This window comes from Panthera uncia, assembly GCF_023721935.1.
Source record: "Panthera uncia isolate 11264 chromosome C1 unlocalized genomic scaffold, Puncia_PCG_1.0 HiC_scaffold_3, whole genome shotgun sequence".
Classification (NCBI taxonomy): domain Eukaryota; kingdom Metazoa; phylum Chordata; class Mammalia; order Carnivora; family Felidae; genus Panthera; species Panthera uncia.
In genome coordinates, this window is record NW_026057584.1 from 5116508 (window position 1) to 5138562 (window position 22055).

The 22055-nt window shown below is 52.8% G+C and overlaps 1 protein-coding gene across 7 annotated transcripts in view; it reads right to left on the minus strand.

Annotated features, from left to right (window-relative positions):
- The window catches only part of AGAP1 (ArfGAP with GTPase domain, ankyrin repeat and PH domain 1), a 552490-nt gene that overhangs the window by 352238 nt on the left and 178197 nt on the right, over positions 1 to 22055 (minus strand). For 6 of the 7 annotated variants that reach the window (XM_049614622.1, XM_049614621.1, XM_049614620.1 and 3 more), the window contains exons 2-3: positions 8449 to 8507; positions 2348 to 2435 (exon numbers count right to left, since the gene is read on the minus strand). In XM_049614622.1, the coding sequence (XP_049470579.1) occupies positions 2348 to 2435; positions 8449 to 8507 (147 nt within the window). Of the gene's footprint in view, positions 1 to 2347; positions 2436 to 3236; positions 3334 to 8448; positions 8508 to 22055 lie in introns of those variants that run through there. The other variant, XM_049614626.1, reaches the window with a different exon arrangement.

A 22055-nucleotide genomic window follows, 5' to 3' on the forward strand; every position in this document is an offset into this window, starting at 1 on the left:
GTCCCCCTGCATGAGAGGCCCAGGCAAGTGGACAGGAAGTGGGGGGCAGCTCCCTGGTCCCCCTGCATGACAGGCAAGGACATGGCCACATGCCTGGTTCCACGAAGGCACGTGCAGACAGCTCCTGGGAAACAAAGATTCACTGGGGCCTATGGGGTTTCCAGGCACACGGGGCACCTGCCCCAGTTCTTTCTGCAGCCAGAGGCCCTGACGCAGGTCCACTGGGGCCACCTGGCAGCCCCACCCATGACCTGGGGTCACGTGAGAAGACAGGTGGGCTGGGCCCTTGAGAAAAGACCACTGACAGTCCTTCCCCTGGTCCGGGGGGCCCTGGGCACAGGCACCACTGGAGGAGGGGAGGGGGGATGAGACTTTGCCGACGAGGACAGGGACGGCCTTTGGTGTAGTCACTCGCTCTCCTTTAAAATAACGTACTTTTATAAGTGTATGCGATGCCATGAAATTTTAGTAGAGTAAAAGGTGTCAAGGAAGTGGGTTCATTAGAGACCACGGTTTAAGTCACCCCACTGGGTACAAATTTTACTTTTGAAGTATGAACGTTCAAGAAAAATGCCTTCATGCTCATCAAAATATAAGGGCCCCCGGCAAAGAAACCACAGGCCCAAATGTGATGGAACAGACCGAAAATAGCAAGCGGGAAAACAGCAGAAGCTACAATAATGACAAAATAGCACCGCGTGGGGACGAGAACGGCGTCCACGGCTCAGGGACTCCCGCACTAACCACACGGGACACCGAACCCAACGCCAGAGCACTGGCAGCAAAGCCAGGGGCCCACACCACGTCACCGGCGGCCCCTGGTGGAAATCAGAGCATCTGAGGAGAGCGCGAGTGGATTTACTGGAGGAGGGGATCATCTGAGGTCAGGTCAGCCAGTCCCTCGGCATCTGGGGTCAACGCCTAACCCCGACAAGTGAGTAGAAAGCCCGAGAAAAATGCTCTGACTCTCCAGGTGGAATCAAAACGACCATGGCTACATTCCACGCTCAGATACCAAGGAACAAATCCAACACCAGCACGGCTCAGGCACAGGTCCCAGGAAAGATGTCAGAAAGACCTGAAACCTTCTCTCCTCCCCGCACCCCCCCCCCCGACCCCTGTCTCCAAACCATGCCATTTTCTAGCATGTGTATACGTTTTCCATCGGATAGACACCCTGCTTCCCTTCGATCCCCGCCCAGGAGCCTCCACGACCCACCTCCCTAAACCCTCCTCTCCACACGGGTAACGGAAAAGAGGGCCTTTCCCTGAGGTGACCACCACGAGGCCGTGATGACAGGGTTGCAAAATACTGCCCAATGACGGCAGAGCCCTGAAGGGCCCCAGAACGCCAGCCTTCCAGACTCTTCTGAATGGTTACACGGGATCCAGGACAAGAGTTAAATGCCAGAACAGGTGTTACAGGAAACATGGGAAGCTACTCAGGACTACTGCTAAGAAGACATCTAAGGGACAAAACAGGGTGAAATGTTTAACTGAAATAAAAGGATGAAATGAAACAAAATCGGATGATACACAGAACGAGGAGGCAAGGGAACACTACAGCGCGAAGTTGTGTCTCTCCTCTCTCTTCCAACAAGACAAGTTCTGCCATGAAGAAAATGTATAGTTACCTGCATCCATATCTGCAAAGAATGGAACAGCCAGTAAGAAAAAGAAGGAACCAGAAATTCAGTGTCTCAGAGTTGGATTTTAAAAGCTTACACGGAGAGAAAATATAACTCAGAAAACTTCCTGTGAACTCTACGTGGATTAAAGAACACAGGGATTACGTGGCTTCCTGTCACTGCCTTAACTCTACGTAAAGCAAAAAATAAAATGTGAACGTGTTAACTGAAGAGGCAAAAGCCTAATGGCAAAAGAAATCTCTTACTCTCATGCAAAATGGTTCTTAAATGTTCAGAATACAATATATGGGGGAAACATACTCAAACATACGGTGGTGGTAACCTGAGAGGCTCCTATCTACCACTAGGTAACAGTACGTGCAGATTACGTACAAACTTAGTATCGGGAACAGACAAATGTCCGAGTCACGTTTAAAGGGGTGACCCTGGATTAACATTTGAAACGCCAGGACTGCTAGATAAGAAATAAATTCAACAGCATTTCAAGGCTCTACTCTACGGCTCCAAATGCCAAAGAGAATATCATCAGTTAGCTAAAAATACTACAAAAGAAACAACATCCTAAGGACTTTCACTGCCTGGTATTTTATTCTTTCTCAAAACGTGTGATGCATCATAGTAACGACTTAGAATACGCTACAGAAAACTTTCGTAAGCTAAACGCTCCTGAGCTTGACGTGGCCTGCCACCCAGCGTACCTTCGGGAGACTCCTCCTGGACGTACGTGCCGGTCAGATACCGGTGCACCAGGGCCGACTTTCCGCTGGCCAGGTTACCCACGATTCCCTGAAACAAAGAATCGCACGACCGTTCAGTATCATTACATCACTCTGCTCGTCGATCTGCAAACAGGGGGAGGGGAAAACGTAAGTCTGAGCGTGACCATAGGCAAGCAGCGGCTGGAGGGCCCGAACCCGGCTCATTAAATTCTCCTCCGCAAGTGGAAGAGATTCCCGTGCCCTCCGTTTGAACCTCCTGCTCTCATCAGCCTTGCCGGCTCAGAGGGCGTCAACGCCGTGTGAACCCACAGACAGCGGCCTTCTTCCGACACCGTGTGCCGCGGGTCTATCGGGAGAGCGTAGGCTGAGTCGGCCCGTCGACACGGACTGCGCACCCTCACCGTCCCGGGTGGGGTTTGCTGTGTCGAACGGGGCGCGGTCCAGGACAGAGTAAAATGGAGTGAGAAGGGTATTCTGGTACATTCCACCAGACTCGGGGGGTGGTTCTGGAGCCAGGCCAGCTGAGAAACATCGAGAGAGGACGGTGTGGGGGAGGGGCTGCAGGGGCTCGGCCCACAGTCAAGGCAGCAGAGGGGTCTGGACTGGGTTAAAAATGCCCATCGAGAGTCAGGAGGGCCACTGCTCTGGCAAGACAGCAGGCTGAAATGGAGTGAAACACCAGGAACCCGGCAGGCAGTGTGGCCCGCATGATACCTTCTTCAGGAAAAGCTCCCCGTTAGCACAGCCAAGACACGGACTTGAGGGCAGCCGGCCCCTTGGGAAGGCTTCCCTTGGCCTGTGCTGGGGACCTCACGCCCTCTGCCTTCTCCGCAAGCAGCCCATCAGCGACCCCCCTCCTGTACTGTACCTTCCCCACCAGATCTCTCCTCTCTGCGTTTAAGCACGCCCAAATCAATTCTTTCAGAAACACAAAACCAGAGCCCTGCCTCCGGACGCAGGTGGCCTCCTACTTTCCCACCAGGGCCAGGCTCACAGCTACGCTCCCGCCCTCCTGGTCCCGCCCTCGACCCTCACAATGTCAAGTGCTGATCCAAGAGCCACAGGGACGCTGGCCCTGAGGTCAGAGATGACCTCATTCCTAAAAGCGCTAGCCTCCCTCTTGCTCCTGACCCAGCCCATCACCGGAAGCCACAGACCAGACGCGCTTTCTCCAAACTTCCTGCCCGAGCGTCCTCCTGGAATTCCTGCTAAGCCCACGTGAGCACTCTCCAGGTCTCCTAGTTTCTTCCAGAGTCTCGACTCTCGGGCCCCGGTGCGCCTGGCCACGTCCCGCCCTCCCGGACCAACCTGCTGTTCCCAAATCTCGTTCTCCAACCCCCCCACCACACAAGTTGTCCGCATGCACCCCACGCCACCCAAGCTGGTGCTCGAACCCCAGCACGTCCAGATCGCGCATTCTCGCCCCGGTTTGCTCGTCACCCTCTATGGCCACACCTCACCAGGCTTCTCAAACCGGAAACGTGGAAACCATCCCAGATTCCCGTGGAGCCCTGATGCTCCTAAGCACTTTCCTAGTCACACTGGGTCACCGGGGCAGACGCTAGCTGGTCTGTCTACAGGCTCCCCCCTTCACCCCAGGAATAGCAGAGAGACTCCTGGAAACTGCCTCGCCCTGACAGGACTTGCTATCTGTCTCCAGACACCTGGACCTTTCCTCATCAATCACTTCCTGAAATACTACTCCTGCTCACTGCTCAGCAAGCGGCTCAGAGGTCACCTCCTCCGAGAAGCCTTCCTAAAGCACAGCCTCAACCGGGAACCTCTCCTCAAAGCCCCCTTAGTGCCCTCCTCACAATGCCGTCTCGTGACCTCTGTGTTACCAGCATCACTATGCAGGTCTGTCGGAGACGCTGACAATTTCCGAGGGCAGGGTCTGGGTCTTTGTCCCCTGGGTCCCAGCGCTGCACCCAGCCCGGGAGTCTCCCGACGGCACCCGCTGCGTAAATGAGCAAACGAGCGAGCGGCTCCAGCACCAGGACAAACAGAGATGCTTTGTTACCGGGGCACAAAGCCAGGTGACGTGGGCAGACCCGAAATAGAGATGTTTCCCTTTCCGAGGGGACTCCTGTCTTCTTTTTACCTGGGGCCTCTATAAGCTGAGAATCTCTACCTATTAATTATTCTTTTGCTCAAGGGCACCTGCTGTTTGTCAGCTCATGCTGAGAAAACCCAAACCAGCGGGCCGCAAAATTAAATTTTTAATTAAGATTAGACTTTCTCTTTCCCGAGGAGGAAAACGCTCAAAATCAAACACTGCTCGCTCTGTGCTTCCTGCGTGTGGCACATTCCTTCCTCCTCACACAACAGTGCTCTGCAGAGAACGAGCTTCCCCTTCAGGAGAAAAACCAATGAGTCTTGGGGGTGGCGGGGGGAAGGCCACCCCGGAGACTTTCCACTGGCACCCCATGGGCCTTGTGTTAGTTTGAACCACAGGCAGAAACAAACAGCCGGCTGTGAGGAGGAAATAAAAAGGGACAAAAATGCTTTTCAGGCTGTGAAGCTCCTCCGGGTTCCACGACCGCTTCTGGATAAAAGGAGGAGAGCTCACCCTCGCCTACGGGCTTCATACGGAGCCGCTAAGGAGCACAGGTGAGGCGTCCGGCAAATGACTCGACGGCAGACAGACGCCGTCACGGTGCCACGGGCCCTGCGCCCTGGGTAGGAGCCCCGACCGTCAGGGCCACTGCTCCACGTTCTCCAGTGACAAGAGGGGAAAGAGCACCGTCTCTGTTTAGACTGATTTTTCTGTCATCCTAAACCTCACCACTTACCTGCCAAACTTAGTGCAGTTTGTTGAAAAGAAAATCAAGGCCGTCAATAAAAATCCCAGCTGGGAATCCAAAGAAAACCCACAGGAGGGTGTGACAAGTGCCTAACGCTCCCTCTGCGGGCGAGACGTTGAGGGCGTATTTCCTGTTTCTGCCCAGATGTGAGCAGGGAGCACCCACTGCCTGCCGCCCGAGGACGGTGACCCACGCTCGGATCCAAGAGCAACTGATCATTGATTACCCAAGCAGAACACAACTTGAGAAAACATGAGGCATGGTACCACCACGCTTGAAAAGAAAGCCAACACTGAGATTCTCTTCTCTGACAGATTCCAGAAGATTTATTGCAAAATATCATATAAAGAGTCCACTTGAGGCTTGCGATTATGTCATTTAATTGCTGCATCTGTGACACAGAAGTCAGGGATCCCGGAGGCGCTGACCTAAGGGGCCACCTGTCTCGGGGGATGTCGTGCGAGGGCGCGGAACAACGGCGGCCCTGTGGATGCACGGGGGGCTGCCTCTGAACAAAGAAGCACTTTCTGGAGACGCGGAGAACTCCTCGGCACAGAAGGGACCTGCTGAGGACGGGCAGCTGCCCTTGCTCGGCGGGAGGGCTCCCTGACCAGAGCGGGGCTGTCCCGCTGGGGTCTGTCCATCCACACACAGGGCAGGACAAAGAGAACTTCCTCCGCATGAAGGCAGAGTCCTGGTTCCTCATCCACGGGACGTAGTCAACCTCTGGCACGTTCTAGCAAGCCTCGAAACAGTCACCCTTCAGGAGCACGGATCCATGCTGCCTCCGAACATAACCCTTCCTACACCTCTAGGCATTCACTCCAGGAAATTACATGCTTCTGAAACACCAGCAGAAAACCAGTTTTTAGGAGTGACCATTCTCAATTACGGGCCGGCACGAACATGGGGGCTCCGGCAGAAGCCCCCCCAACTCCCCAAATCAGACAGCTCGATACTCAAGGATCACAGTCAGACTGTAACACCGTCACGAGGGGAGTCGCCGGCCTCATTCGGCTCCTTCGATTTAAGTTGACTGAATGTCAACGAAAAGTTTGAACTCAGCTCGTCAGTCGCATGGGCCACCCTGCAATCGCCCAGTGGCCATGTGGGGCCAGCAGCCTGGGCAGCAAAACGGAGGAGGTTCCCGCTGGTGCAGAAGCGCAAACCGCGTTCAAATCCCAGGCCCGCCACCTGCTGACTGTGTGCGGCTCGTGGGGAAACTCTCAGGATTCAGAGGGCGTTTCTTCATCTTGAAACAGGGGTAACAACGGTACCCGAGTCGTGGGCAGCAGGCAGGTGAGCGCAAGATGCTCGTGTGACGCCCTCACAACATGCCCTGCGCAGAGCAAGCGCCTCCTGGCGCGGCCCACGTCACCGTCACCCCAGCATCGCTCCGTCCTGGCGCTCTGATCGTGGACCATGCAGGGGCTCTTGGCGGTTTCATGGGAGTGGGGGCGTATCTGCAACTGGTACATCTTCCCCCAAACCTCCCAGCAACAGTGCCGCCAACAAACTTCGTTCGACAGGCGTCTCCTGAAGGCGCCCGGTGGGACCAATCCTGTGCCAAGTACCGTGGTTACAAAACGCGAAGCAGAAAGAGGTGGCCGTTTCAAGGCAGAAGCCCGGCTTCGGGAAGGGGGTGGGACCGACAGATCTGACGTCTCCCACCAGGAAGGAAACCTGCTGGCAGGTGCTGCAGAGAAAGGTCAGAGCTCCGGCGGGGACAAGATGTCCCCCGACCAGGACACCCAGCGGTGGCAGCAGGGACAGGCACGTAGGAGGGGACAGGAGGGCACGGAGACCGTGTGGACAGATCTCAGCATGCCTTCCCGCGTCATCCTTCGTTTCTTCGGTTTAAAAACGTGTTTTTCCTGGTGACCAAAGTTACACAGCCTCTGTTCCAGGTCCAGAATGTTCCTTGTTGGCTCCATCTCTTCATCTCAGGAGTGAGACACCCGAAGGGTTGTGCCCCTGCCCTGGCTCACCCACAAAGCACCCCTGAGGTTGGGGCCCAGGGGGAGAAGGCGTCCAAGGGCCTCCGGGGGGGGTCGCTGGCACACAGGCTGGAGCTGCTAAAAGCAACACGGAACTCGGGACAGAGGGCACAGGAAGGGAAAGGCTGAGCGCGAGGCGCAGGGAGAAGCGAGCGGGCCTGTGCCCAAGCCACCCGTCACTGGTGGGAATGGACGAGAAGGGCCTGCCTGCCCGCGTTCTATCATCAGGGCCCCACGCTGGAGTGGCTCAAAGTGGACGCCCACGCCACACCCAGGTGCAAACACATACGTATACCACACAACTACACGTGTCTGCATATAAACATATAGACGCACGCACAGCACACACCTATACACGCATATGCATATACGTGTCTACATACACACACACACACACACAAATGCCCCAGGCAAATACACACACATCTGTGTATACAGACATACACACATGCACACACACAAAAATATGTGCACATACACAAAGGTATATACATGTGTATACAGGTATGTATACTTGCATGGACATATAAACACACGAACACCGCATACACACATACGTGTAAATACACGCACACACACACACACACACACACACACACACGAACACACAGATTCTTCTCCCAAATGCTGCTTACGTGACAAAGAAGATGATTATTTAAAAGTTATACTGGTCCCCTCCCTCCATCCTAACACGGGGAATGTGTAGACTTCAGGTGCTCCAAGGTGTGGTTGCAAAGAACCAAGTCACTTTTTACAGAAGGCAATTTGAAGCTTTAAATAATCTCACTGAAAGAATAAAGTTCTTAAAACACAAACTCTTCTTTTGATCTTATGTCATTCCTCTGTAACACGGTGAACGACCAGTCGCGTGGTTTAAGCGATGAATTCCCAAGCTTGACGGCTCATCACAGAAACCTCCCGTGACATCCCGGCAGAGGACAAATAAAGCCCTACTGGTGCATGCGTGTGTCACACGCTCTCTCACACGCGTGTGCACAAGGGCAGGAGAGACAGAATGATGGACGGATGGGTGTGGCCATCCCAGGGACACTCAGGGCTCCGGTCCCCAACGGTCAGCTACACCTGGCCCTTCCCAGGGACATACCCAGAAGCGTGCCCCCCCCCCCCCGATCTGGGCTCCGGGGACGAGCAGGCCCCCTCGGGATGCAGGCCGAGCGTGCTCGCACATCACGTCCTGCCTCTTACAGAGCCCCGCTCTCCTGCGGGGTGAGGAGGTGAGGAAGGAAGGACAGCCACGGAGGCCGGAAGGACCACTCACCACTTTGAGCTCCGGGACAGATCGACTCAATGTCCATTCCTGGCTATTCACAAAGGCATCTGTAAAACAGGAGGTAAAGCAAAGTCAGGTGCCACAACTCACTTCAGCGCAGAGTCAAAATGCCCCCAACGTGCCATTTCCCCAGCCAGAACAACACCGAGAATGGTGCAGACCAGGTTCTCATGCTACTCCCGCCCCGTTCCTGCTCCCAAGTCTGCGTCTCCTAAACCATAACGCACGCTCCATCCAACCCCAAGGAGCTTCTAGAACTTAGTCCCTCCCCACCTCGAATGTCCCCGTTGCCCGAGCCCCACAGGACCACACTGTCCGGGGGTGAGTTGAGACCCTCTGATCCCGCTCATTTGCCATCAGGAAGACAGAGGAGGTCCCAGGCTTTCCCAGAACTGCCCCTATAGCTGTCAGTGAACTTCTGGTCTGTTTTTCACTAAGGTAGTCTTGTCTGAAATCCCACCAACAAAGTCATGCAGAGAATGACTGGGCTTGGAAAATCCCCATGTGCACAATACAACAGCCATTTACAGTTCGGAAGACCATGCTGGGGTTTTGGTCCTCCCAAACACAGGACACAGCGGAGATCCAGTCAAGACTGTACGATACGTCCGAGAGACGAGGGGTCCCCAGCCGCCGTGGGGACTCCACAGAGCCAGTCCCACCCTGGCCAGAACACCCGGGGCGGCCATCACGGGTGCAGGTCAGGTGGGCCCAACCACAACAGAGGATACAAAGGACCGGATTCCCCACGCCTCCCGCTCACCATCTCTTGTGGACGAGATCCCACACCACCACGCACACTATGCCCTCGTCAACAGACGGAGTGAGTCACAAGGAGGTGACAGCCATTCCCACTACGACCAGCTGAGGGCAAACACCTCTCACTTTCTATGTATTTTCCGCAAACTCAGAAACGTTCATCACTCCATGTTACGTCCGAGAAGTAGTAACGCGATTCACAAAATACCTAAAAGTCAAGCAATGCCATCAGTTTCAAATAAACACGGGTACCGGATAGAAGCAGAGGGCATAAGCGTGCAGTGCTGCTGGGGGGTATCACGGAGAAGGACGAGAAATGTGTCTGAAGGGAGCAAGGTGAACCCGATCCACGGTGACACGAAAACGAGGCGGGTGGCCGCCCAAGAAACCAGACTCCGCTGGCCCTGCAAAGACGCTTAGGAGGTGGGACGACCCATCACAAAGGACCCTGTGCTCAGGAAAGGACGGGTCAGTGGATCGGGAGAAGACGGGTGGACACAAGCAGATGGGGACGCGAGGCTGATGCATGTGCCTCGAATCCTCAGCTGGAAGCTGGAAGGGACCGGTGTTCAACACTGGAGACACTGGACCCCTGGGGACCCGAGTGCCTGGCCGGCAGGCAGAGCGGTAGGCAGAAGTACATCAGCAGGAACTCAGAAGGAAAGACGTTCGTGAAAACGAAAACCGAGAACTGCTTCTGACCCCTCCCCCAATGGAGCCAGCACACTGGGGGCTAAATACGGGGGGTGCACCTGAACACCCACTCTTTGGTGAGCCCAGCAGCCCCCAGAGAAAACACAGCCTGCAAACAGATAAACAATAATGGAGCCAGCACGGAGATGACCCCGGGTAGGCAGTGGGCGAATGGTAACTAACACCCTCACTAGTGAACAGCATTACTTATCAAGCTGCAGAACACGTCTTTTCCGTCACCAACTGCTCTTTTTGAAAAAAATGGGGATGTGGCCTTATAGATCTACAGGGTGACCCCAATGATCCAGGGGAGTCGATGACAGTGATGCTCCCAACATGAACTGCACACTCAAAGAGCGTCCCAGCGAGTCCCCCTGTTCCTGTCACTTGTAACAAACCCAAAGCTGGCTTAGGTAGATTTAGATATATCCACATAATGGAATACTAAGTGGCTGGGAAAACGAAGCGTCAACATGCAGAAATGCAACCGTTCCCAGCGTAAGGGGATACTACACGTGCAAAATACATACACAGGCTTGTTCGAGAATATTTCCGGTCAACAGTTCCTGACTGAAGGTTTGGGAACCGGGTGGCTTGGGGGCAAGGGCAATGAGGAGAGTCTTTTCACTGTTACCTCTCAGAACCCTGTTAAACTTTATCCCATCTGGCATGTAAAAAATATATACAACATAGTTTTTAATACGAACCACAGCAATGAAGCAACAGGCACGAAATGAGAATTGAAAGGAGCGTGATTCATGAACGAACTGCTGATTCTAAATCACCCACCACCTAAGATTGTGTTCATCACAACAAATATTAAATAGGCATTAGACGGGGGTGCCTGGGTGGCTCGGCTGGCTAAGCGTCCAACTCTTGATTTCGGCTCAGGTCCTGATTGCACGGTTCGTGAGTTCAAGCCCCAAATTGGGCTCTGTGCTGGCAGTGTGGAAGCTACTTGGGATTCTCCCTCTCCCTCTCTCTCTGCCTCTCCCTGGCTCATTCTCTCTCTCTCTCTCTCTCTCAAAAGAAACAGATAAACTTAAAAACAAACCAAAAACAAAAAACAAAAAACCCTGATCGCTGGTCAGAACAGAATGCTGCCTCAGGCAAGGCTAAACGAAAAATAACCAAAGATTTGCAAAAATGGACATCCCAGGATAAGCCTTTATCCTTCTCCTCCGTCGAGACCTTTCTGAGGGCTGGAGGCTGTGGCCCCTCCTGGGGGAGCTGGTCCATCTCATGGTGAGCAGGCCAAGACCAAGCCGGCTGCCCGATTTCAAGGTCCCAGGGCAGCGACACTAGAAGAATGAACATGCGTTGGGGGCACGAGAGAGAGAGAGAGAGAGAGAGAGAGAGAGAGCGCGAGCGTGTGTGTGTGTGTTTTCAAACCACTAGAATCAAAAGTCATTTAAGCTGCATCTCATTTTCAGAAGAGACCACTCTGTGCCCCACTCAATTCCCCCCTCTTGGATAGACAGGACTAAGAAAATGCATTCTCACACGCCGGCTTAAATGCTACGCAATTTGAATTTAAAATAAAACACAGCGGTCACCCCCGATGGACGGCTCTCAGCCTGTGGGCAACACTGGGGCTCCCTCAGCCACCGTCTCTATGGGGCAGAAAGGCCCCAGCTGTTTGGTGCCGTGGGGGAATCCCAACACAGTCGAAGAACTGAAGGAAAAGAAGACGTGAAAGCATGTCTTCCCATTAACAAGGCACCAATTCAAATTACGGGACTTAAATTTAAGTCATAATATTAAAAAGAAAACTCTCAAAGAACTCCAAGATTAGGGACCATGAAGTAATAAGGAACTTTCATTTGGAGTAAAACACTGTTAGCTTCTCTGGAACAGAATTCTGAAGGCAGACATACGAGGACACAGCCCTAGAGGGGGATGGTTAATGCAGAGTCACAGGGGTGGGGTCGGTAGTTACATGAAGAGGCAGACAACCAGTTTTTCAACATCAGGGGGAAACGATGTTTTCAATTAAACAGAAATTCTTAGCCCTCCTCATTCTGAGTTGATAACCAAAATATGTGAAACTGAAGGAAAACACCCCAAATGCCCGCTGTCAAAGTGGCACAGATTCCCCAGGCCATACCCATGGCGGATTACTGTTCTGGTGTTCCAGAAAGTTCTCAACAACTACAGGTGCGTGCCAGCAGAGTTCCTTCCCAACTTAACTTCGTGTTAAGACATAGCAAGTCCGATACACCTCAGACTGTGAGGATGCTTGGTAACCACAGGAATACACCGGGTCAGGGTCATCACCACGATGCCGAGCGGAGAGGCCGCCCCAGCAGCACTGCCGAAGGTGAGGTCCCGGAGGTTCGGAGAATTCGCGCTCACGAGAAAGGTGCGATTCAAAGTATCTGATCAATTTCAGGGTATCTTTAGCAGGTTTTTTTGTGGCTTTGGCTTACGTGTATTTTTTACAGTTGACTTTCCTTCATTTTAATCATCTTTTTAAATATGCAAGGTCTGAGCCGGCACTGTCATTCCATGTTGGGCGAGGCGGCCTGAGACAGGAGCGTATTTATACTACAGTGCTTTATTCCCGTCTGGGTCCCCCGCATGCCCGAGGGGACAGGCACTCACACACGTGGCACGGACGTGGACAAGACACCGATGGAGGGTGGCTTCAGGGTCAGAGCGGAAAGGCTGCCCACACTCCCGCTAATAATAAGTACATTCACCGTCTGCTTCCAGCAGGTGCCACACGGAGAAGGACCGCTCGGCACCTGCACAGGGGCCACCAGGCCGCCGCCAGCCCTGCTCAGCACCCCCTAAGCTCCTTTCCTTCCCTCTGAGGGGTGAGCGTGACTCGGGACTTCCTAGCACTGAGCCCATGCTGCTGGTGGTGCGGAGGAACGCGGTCACACAAACACGGAGGGGAGAGGCCCTGCCCCCTGCCCTCCAGGCAGGCCTCCCCCCTCTCAGGAAAGGGCGCAGAGGTCCAAGGCGTCCCCGCACCAGTGTCCATCTGGCTTCCTCCTCCCGAGGTGCAGGGCCGGCTGACCGGGTCTGATCTGCAGGCTGCGAGCAAGACGAGGGCCTTCCCACGAGTCCAAGAACAGCACGGACAACTCGGAAATGCAGACAGAAGCCTGCATCCACGTGCCAGAGAAAGGAGCCTCCAGGTGGGAGCTGCCCTGCTCTGCTGGCTCCGGTACCCGCCTGCCTCCACGTCCCTCGCCGCACCCCTGCACGACAACACAACCGCATGCGTCCTGCTAGGCTCTGAAACACACAGACTGGACCCTCTGCAGAGGACACACACGCAGACCGGGACCCTCGGCGGGTCTCAGGAAAGCATCTTCCGCGCGTGCCCCCAGACATCCCAAAGTCCTGCCTTGTTCCTTTAAGAGACCCCGCTACGGAAGACGTGCAGCTGATCTCAGAGAAAAGCTCCTCTCCCCAGAGTCCAAGCTGCTTTTCTTTAGCATAAGAGACTCTTAAAAACTGAGAACAAACTGAGGGTTGATGGGGGCTGGGAGGGAGGGGAGGGTGGGTGATGGGTATTGAGGAGGGCACCTTTTGGGAGGAGCACTGGGTGTTGTATGGAAACCAATTTGACAATAAATTTCATATATTGAAAAAAATTTTTTTTTTACATTTATTTATTTTTGAGGGACAGAGCATGAGTGGGGGAGGGGCAGAGAGAGGAGGAGACACAGAATCCAAAGCAGACTCCAGGCTCCGAGCTGTCAGCACAGAGCCCGGCGCGGGGCTCGAACTCATGAACCGGGAGATCATGACCTGAGCTGAAGTCGGTCACCCAACCGACTGAGCCACCAAGCGCGGCCCCTCCCCCAAGCTGCTCTTCTAAGAAAAGCACTAGAGAAAAGCCAAGGGGCGCGAGAGCCTGTCTTTCCAGAACCTCCCCTGTCCAGCCACACTCCTAGACAAGACCCTGGACCCCGAGGAATGCAAACACCCACAGACGCTGACAGGTAAGGGGACGGCCCTAAGAGCATCTGGAACAGGGAGCCACAGGAAGAAACCACCCGGTCGTTCATTTATATTTTTACTCCAGGAAGAATGGTGAGGTCCCCCTTGCCCAGAATTTCTTGAAATTCGTCCTGACTACTAAACTCCCTTTATTCTCTGCTTGCTACGAACAGTAACCGAGGAACACGGCTTTAGGTCTGTCCTCAAAAATATTCATGTGCAGAACCACCGATTTAACCGGGAATTTTAAGGCCCTCGTTATACTACACCAAAAATATATGTTCCAACTTGAAAGCCAGAAACATTCCTTTTTGGAAACCCCCCTGTGCACCAAAGAGCACGCACAATGGGGCGCGGGTGGAGCTGTGGGGTCACGTGCCTGCGTCCCAACGGCTTCATCAGCTCCCTGCTGCCCATCAGGGCTCCCAGATTGATCATCTAACTCCTAATGGTAGGAACGCACGTGAAGAAAGGACCCAGCAAGCAGACGGAAGCATGATAATTCCGTATTAGACTTCAGAAAACCCGCTTTCCCCCTTTGTGCCATTGTATTTGGTACCACTGCGGCACCGACCCTTCCAGACTCTTCCACTCTCTTGACGTATTGAAGGCAAAAATTCAGGTCCTGAAACGGACAGAATTTTGCAAACTGGCTAAGATATTACACCTTGTCCTTCAGCACTTTCCTCTGACACCTCCGAGTTAATTTAAATGCGGGGCATGAGTGAAGATGGCCACAGACCACATTAACCTTTCGGTTCCGGCAATAACCAGGAATGCTGGGGGTAAAATCTACCAGTGAAATTACCCCTTCGTTTGTCCTATTTTTGCTGAGCCTGGACCAAGCAGTTACACTTGGACATCAGAAAAACATCAAGCTGTACTGTGACTTCCTGCATGCTGAAAACGAGCACTCTGTAGGAATAAACACACGAATCTACTGGCATAACAGTAAATCTCATTTAAAATAATTAAGAACGATCTTATTAGCATATCAGGCGGGGGTGGGGGGGGGGCTAAAGCCAAAATAAAAAAGGGACACGCTTGAGTTTCTCCTGGACTTCCCGCCTCCACCTCTCCCACTGACACAGACTATTCTGTCTTGCCCGTGACACCGTTGGGAAAGACTTCTGAGGAGCACAGAAATGAGTAAACACACGTCTTCTTTACACAATGCAATTACATTTCTTTGTGATACAGGCAAACAATGCAATTTTTCCATCACAACTAATTTGGTTTGAGACAAGTGATTTCAGTAATTTAAAAAAAGCAAACAAACAAACAAAAAAAAAAAACTTGGGACACCTGGGTGGCTCAGTTGGTTAAGCATCCGACTTTGGCTCAGGTCAGGATCTCACAGTTCGAGAGTTCCAGCCCTGCGTCGGGCTCTGTGCTGACAGATCGGAGCCTGGAGCCTGCTTTGGATTCTGCGTCTCCCTCTCTCTGTCCCTCACCTACTCACGTTCTGTCTCTCTCTCTCTCAAAAATAAACAAACATTAAAAAAAAAAAAAAAAAAAGAAACAAACTTAGAAGAACGTTGCCCAGAGTACACGTGACTTTCCCACTGTCCATCAACCCTGTACATCCATACTGAACGAAGCACACAGAGAAAACAAAATACAGCATTTCGCTCGTGTTTTACGACTGAACATGTGATACTGATGACCATCTCCTGAGCACCTGCGATGATCCAAGCTCATGAAACAGCCCAGGAGGCCGAGAGTAGGTTCTCCCTCCTCCCGGCTGCTCCGCGCAAGGGGCAGATCTCAACTCCCTCCCTCTTTACCTTCGGTGTTCCTCAAAGTCTACCCCCCACCCGCTCTGCCTCAGACTCCAGCTCAGAACTTCAGGGTCTTGACAGGAAATACGGGTTGGCAGGATGTGTGCCGTCGGTGGGAAGCCGGTGCAGCCACCGTGGAAAACAGTGTGGAGGTTCCTCAAAAAATTAAAAACGAAAATACCAGGTGAGCCGGTAATTCCACTACCGGGTATTTTCCCCCAAAGGAAACGCAAACACTAATTCAAAAGGGTATCTGCACCCCCGTGTTTACTGCAGCATTATTTGCAACAGCCGAGACGCAGACGCAACCTGAGTGTCGACAGACAGGTGAGTGAGTGAATGAAGATGTGCCATGTATACACAGGGGAATATTGCGCCACCGTGAGCGTGAACGAGACATTGCCACTTGTAGCAACACAGACAGACCTGGAAGTTTGGTGCTCCATCAGTCCGCGAAAGACAAATACCATATAATGTCACTCATACGTGGAATGAAAAAAAAAAAAAAGAAAACAAAAAGACAAGGACAAGAATCACTACCAGTACAGAGAACAAGCTGGCGGTTGCCAGAGGGGATGGCGGTGGGGGATGGGTGAGACAGGCAAAGGGGACAAAGAGGTACAAACTTCCAGTTATAAAATAAACAAGTCACGGGGAGGAGGGGTTGAGACGTACAGCACGGGAGTAAGTCGGTAACACTGTAGTGACACGTAAGGGGACAGATGGGGACCACACTTAGCCCGGAGAGCAGCCAGTAACACACAGACCTGCCGAATCACTAGGCTGTACACCTGACATTAGTGTGACATCGTGTGGCAATGACGCACTTCAATAAAAGAAGAAAGGACTTCAGAATCTGCATTTCCAACAAGCTCCCCGCAGGACTTCCCTGCTCCGCTACCCCAGTTCTTCAGCTTTTCAGAATCTGCTCGGCAGTTGTCGCAAACGTAGAATTGCCACGTTGGGAATTCAGACCGTGGCGGGGGTGGGGAGCCCGGCTTCTCCCACCTGGCTGTCATCCCGACGTCCAGGGTCCCAGGGCAGAGGGAACTCAGTGCCAGAGCCTCAGAGACAGGAGTCCCGGTTGGCGGTGTCCTCAAACTAGGTGACCTTCTGAGTCGGACCCTCAGTTTCCTCACTGGTAAAATGCAGGTATTTCCCCCCTGTGAATTCCACAATGACCTAAGAGATGATGTGGCCTGTGTCTAGCACAGGGTCTGACTACCCACAGGGGAAGCCCTCCTGCTGCCTCTGGGCGTGGGATGAAGGACAAGGCTTCAGGTGTCCCATTTCCGGGAGTGCCGCAGCCACTGGGGTGGACGCACGCTAGCTGTGTTGGGGCCACAAGTGACAGTGAGCCGTGGGGGAGCCCGAAATCACACGTGGCTCAAAAAGCACTGGCCAAGCTCTCACACCACAGCTATCACAGCACAAAGCAACCTGAAAGTCTAAAGTGAGTAAAACCAGCTAAAAGGTATTGTCGGTTAATTTTTGACCCCAGCCCAACTGCCATGACACTGAACCAGGTGTTAACTGGGGTTGAAAGGGGGTGACAAATGGCAACTTCACATGGTTCAGCCTATAGCCCACGAATGCACAGGCAAAAATCATATCCGTGTGGCATAATTACTGACATAGAGGGGAAATGCTGCCAAATTCTAAAATCCAGAAAATACCTATATTCAGAGCAACAGGGCAGGAGCACTAATAAGCTGAAGCAAGAGCTCTTCCAAGGGACTTGAGCGGAGATAAAGTCCCGCCCTAAGCCCCGCCCCCTGAGCCCCGCCTCCCAGAGCCCCACCTCCCAGCCCATGAAAACCGGCCTACCTACCCAAGAACCAAAGGGAGGAGCTCAGCTCCCACTTAGGCTCCAGCTCCTCTCCTGGCCCTGAGCCCTTCCTCGGGGCTCAGAGCCTGCAGCTAAAGGCTCGCCAGTGACCTTCATTGGACAAGAGAGAAGAAACCTCATTTCCCTACATTAAACTCGCCATCATTTGGCTGGTGGGCTCAATCCCCAGCAGAGCTATGGACTCTCATTTCTTCTTCCAAATGATCAACCAGAAAGCACCGCATGTGGCCATAATCAGAATGACTTGATGGTTTCTCCTTCCCCCTGCGATCCCATCCGGCTCCAGTGGCCACAAATACAGGTTCCCGGCAAAACTTGTGAAATGATACACAAAGGGTTAAAAAAAAAAGGGGGGGGGGACCTGAAACTGTGGGTGAAATTTTACAAATAACGCATTACCTCAGGGACTGAGATGCTTATTTAAAAACCTTATATCTCACAAGGATTTTATTAAAAAAAAAAAAATTCTTTTGAGCAACAGAAAAATGAAGGAGCATTTATTTTTACTTTAAAGCATTCGTAATCCCAAAATATAAACCGGAACAATGGGAAACAGCATGCACATCCACACGGAACAGGAGCGCGGGCGGAGGCCGTGGCTCCCACTGTGGCATCATTTCTGTGCTGAGGAAGGACATGCACGTCCTTAATAAAATAAAGAACTCCATTTCAGTGCAGCAGGAAAGAGCCACGCCGCAAACTGGCTAATACATAATACGCTGATGTCTCGCAAATGGAGGACTTAACAGAAGCTCACTGGCACCGTTTGCCACAGTAGGATTTAATTTCTTACTTAAAAATCTCCGAATCTCTATAGTAAATGGGATAAAGCGTAAACCACTGGGATGCCAGGTTTGTATTAAGGTTCCCCGGAAGTTCAGGTTGCTTTCTTCAGTGGCCTCAAAGATTCACGAACAAGACAGTTTCCCACACCCCCGTTCCCTGCCAAGGTGCCGCCCCTTCATAAGCCCCTCCCAAAGCAGGGTGACCAGTGGGGCCACCAAGACACCCCCATCCCACCACCAGACTCGGCCTGCAAGGCAACCCAGTACCTTCCCCCGAGCCCTAATGTGACCCAAAACCCTTCGCGGCGCTATTCACGATTAGTGGGACCCTTTCTTCTCTCCTAAAGGGCCCCCAAAGCAAAACGGTGCCTGCCCAGATGAACTCCAGGGAATGTGCCAAGTTTTTAACCTTTCAGAGGATCATGACTCCCCCTTCCCTACACTGTCCCCAACAGGGTTCCTAAGTGTATCACAGTGCACCTTGTTCCAAAACCCTGAGGACACCACTGTTGTGGCTGGTGTGCAAAGAACAGCTTGGAAGATGTGTCTGAGGATAAGAAAAGTAGAGGGTTATGAGGACCTGGGAAAGAGAACGCAGAGGAAGAAGTCTCCTTTCTCTCTTGAAACATGAAAACAGATGCCCGTCAACAGCCTCAAGGAGAACAGGAGAGCCAGGCAGGAAGGGGGGGAGGGAGGGTCCTCTGTGCAGCTCTGGGCCTTTCTAAGTTCTCTGTTTCCTTCAGAAGGACACATATTTCACTGCTGATGCTGCTTCAGATAGTTGATTCATAAACAAGAACTAAACTAAAAGCCTGGGCCCTGATTCCTGGTCCGCTGTTACAAAACCAGGGTGGTAACAGTTCCAGCAGCAAACGTCTTTCTGGGGCGGCTTTGGCTCCCCAGGCCGGGTAACCCTATGTCCCACCTCTTGCTAACCTCAGACAGAACACAAGCAATTCAACATACACAGGTGACAGGTCTGTCTCCAAGCTCAAAACGGGCCCCGTCTCAGCACGGAGGTCCCCAAAGAAGCACGTTCCCCCGGCACTTCTGGCAGAACGCCACAACTGCCACCTCCTTAGTCCAGCGGGGTCTCATCCTAGTTTTCAGTCCCAAACCCTGACAGCTCAGGGACGAGCCTTAGACACCATCACTGGGAGTGAGATGTTGCAGGAAAGGCAGGGCCCACAAAGCCTTTCCTTTCGTGCAGAAAGAATGCGGTTAAGGCACCAACAATAAAACAAAAACCGTTTCCAAATGTGGGTTTTGAGCTATGCTAGCCTTATGGCAGCAGGATGCAATCTGGATGTGGTCATTCACTTCTCGGAGCGTATCTCACGGCTGTAAAGCGTGAATTCTGGCCGTGCAATGCTCCAGAGGTTTTGGAAAGAGGGACAGACTCAACCGGGGGCTGGGGAACCCCACTTGACCTGCGGGAATTCAAAGGGGCCGCAAAACTTTCAGGAGAAAAAGGACATTCCCACGATCAAATAGGTATCTGGGTGGCGAACTACCGTGTTACGAGAAGTCAGCCCCAACCTGCCCTGAAACAGAAGCTAATCCAGCTACTGCCACCCAAAAACCTTATCCTCTACATCACCACAATCCCAAACCGGAGATACTGCCTGAGGTCTCCCTGGTCCTGGCCACAAACCAGGCGGACACAGCCTGTCCCACTCGCAGGCAGTAACACCTGACCCCCCCCCCCCCCCCACCCCCCCACCTCGCAGAGTAAGGAAAACTGTGGGGCAAGGAGAGCACGGGTCCAGGCGTGGGGTCTCTGTGACGCCTCACCTACCCCAGCTCTTTCCTTCTTTCATGCCCACATGAGCCGGGGGTCAGAGCCTATCGGATGCCCATGGTGGTCCAGGCCACCAATGGCCACCGCGCGGCCCCCAGACCAGTCAGAGGGACAGGCCCTCCGCCCTACTCCGCTCTACTGCCAGGACACTGCCATCCCAGGCTCTGAGCACAGAGTAGGCTCCACACTGTCCTTCAGGACTCAGGTCGGGGCCTCGGGTCACAGCTTCCATAACGTGGGTAGGTTAGCAAGGACTTTAACTGTATGGCTGGTGCGATCAACAGTTAGGACACATTACTGATGCCCACGACACAGGGGCTGCAGTGAAGTGTCCCCGACACAGCGACCCTGGCAGCACGCCCCACCACAAACACGCCTGCCCTCACAGCCAAGGACACAGAGCCTCCTGCCAGCGGCTCCCGGCACGGCCAAGAAGCCGGGGAACATTGTTGCTCAGACCAGTCAGAATCCCACGTTCTACGAGACTTAAAATTGTAAACAGAACTGTTAGGATTCCTGAAAACAGGTTAATGCCTAAAATGAAGCGGCAGGATCCCTGAAAAGGAAAACGTTGAAATAAGGACAATTTAGGAAAAGGTAGGAGTAAGACATTACGAGAGAAAACAAAATTGGTAGGAGGTTAAATTCACAGCCATTTTTCCGAGATGACTTACAACTGATTTTCTTACTGAGGTCTGAGTGGACACACGGATTGCAAGGGAATTTCTGCCACGCGGTTTAGATGCCCCAGGTAGGCAACAACCGCTGCATTTGTGGGCATTATGACAAAGCTAAAATAAGCAAACTTTTCCCTGGTTAAATTAAATGCTAAGGAAACAGGAGAGAAGGCCCAGATATTTGCAATTCACATGCAGAATTTCAGTCAGTCCTGTGCTGGAGAGAACGCGGCCAGGCAATTTTAATTCCACAAAAAATTGGGCACAGTCAGTGACATTTTTAAATTCACGGTGCGATTAATGTTTATGATAAGAGATAGGCGGACGACAGATGACAACGGATCCAGAAGATGATAGGGGACCAGCAATCAGAATTTACCGGGTCCCTACAGCCCCAGCCAGGGGACCAGGGTCACCTGTGCCCCACGGCAGGGAGAAGGGCACAGAGAGGCCGCTCATCTGTCACCACCACCTACAGAGAAATGTCACCCCTCTGGAACTGCGAGGAGTCCTGTGGGGTCAACCACTTCTGCAGGAGCTTCATGGGGACGGACTCCTGGAAACACGGGACAGGTGAGCTGACGGGATAGGTGGGAAGCTTGCTTCAAATCTGCGCTCCGCACCCAGCAGACATGCGACTTTCAGCCAAGTCATTTAGGCTCTTTGGGCCTCAGTCCCATCGTCTGTAAAATGAGAGGGCTGCAGGGGGTCCTTTCTGACTCTCACAACCTGGCATCTTCTCTTCTAGAAGAGCCTTCCGTGCAGACCCACAGCTGCTGGCGCCTGGGGTGGTCCCAACCCCTCTCACCTCAACGAGCCCACCCTGACCACCAGGGAGGCTGCTGAGACCCCGGATCCTTCACGTGGCCTCGTAACAGTCTTCAGCTAAAATTATCCTCTATTTAGGGGCACCTGGGTGGCTCAATCGGTTCAGTGTCCGACTTCAGCTCAGGTCACGATCTCACAGTTCGTGAGTTCCAGCCCTGCATTGGGGCTCTGTGCTGACGGCTCGGAGCCTGGAGCCTGGAGCCTGTTTTGGATTCTGTGTCTCCCTCTCTCCGCCCCTCCCCCGCTCACACTCTGTTCTGTCTCTCAAAAATGAATAAATGCTAATAAATTAATAAAATAAAATAATCCTCTACTTAATGCCAATAAAACTCAAACCAAAACAAACTTAAAAAAAAAAAAGGGATATTCTCTTTATAGGATGGAGACAGGGCTCATCTTGAGAGTTAGCCTGAATGCTCCCCCCCCACCCCCACCACACACACACACACACACACACACACACAC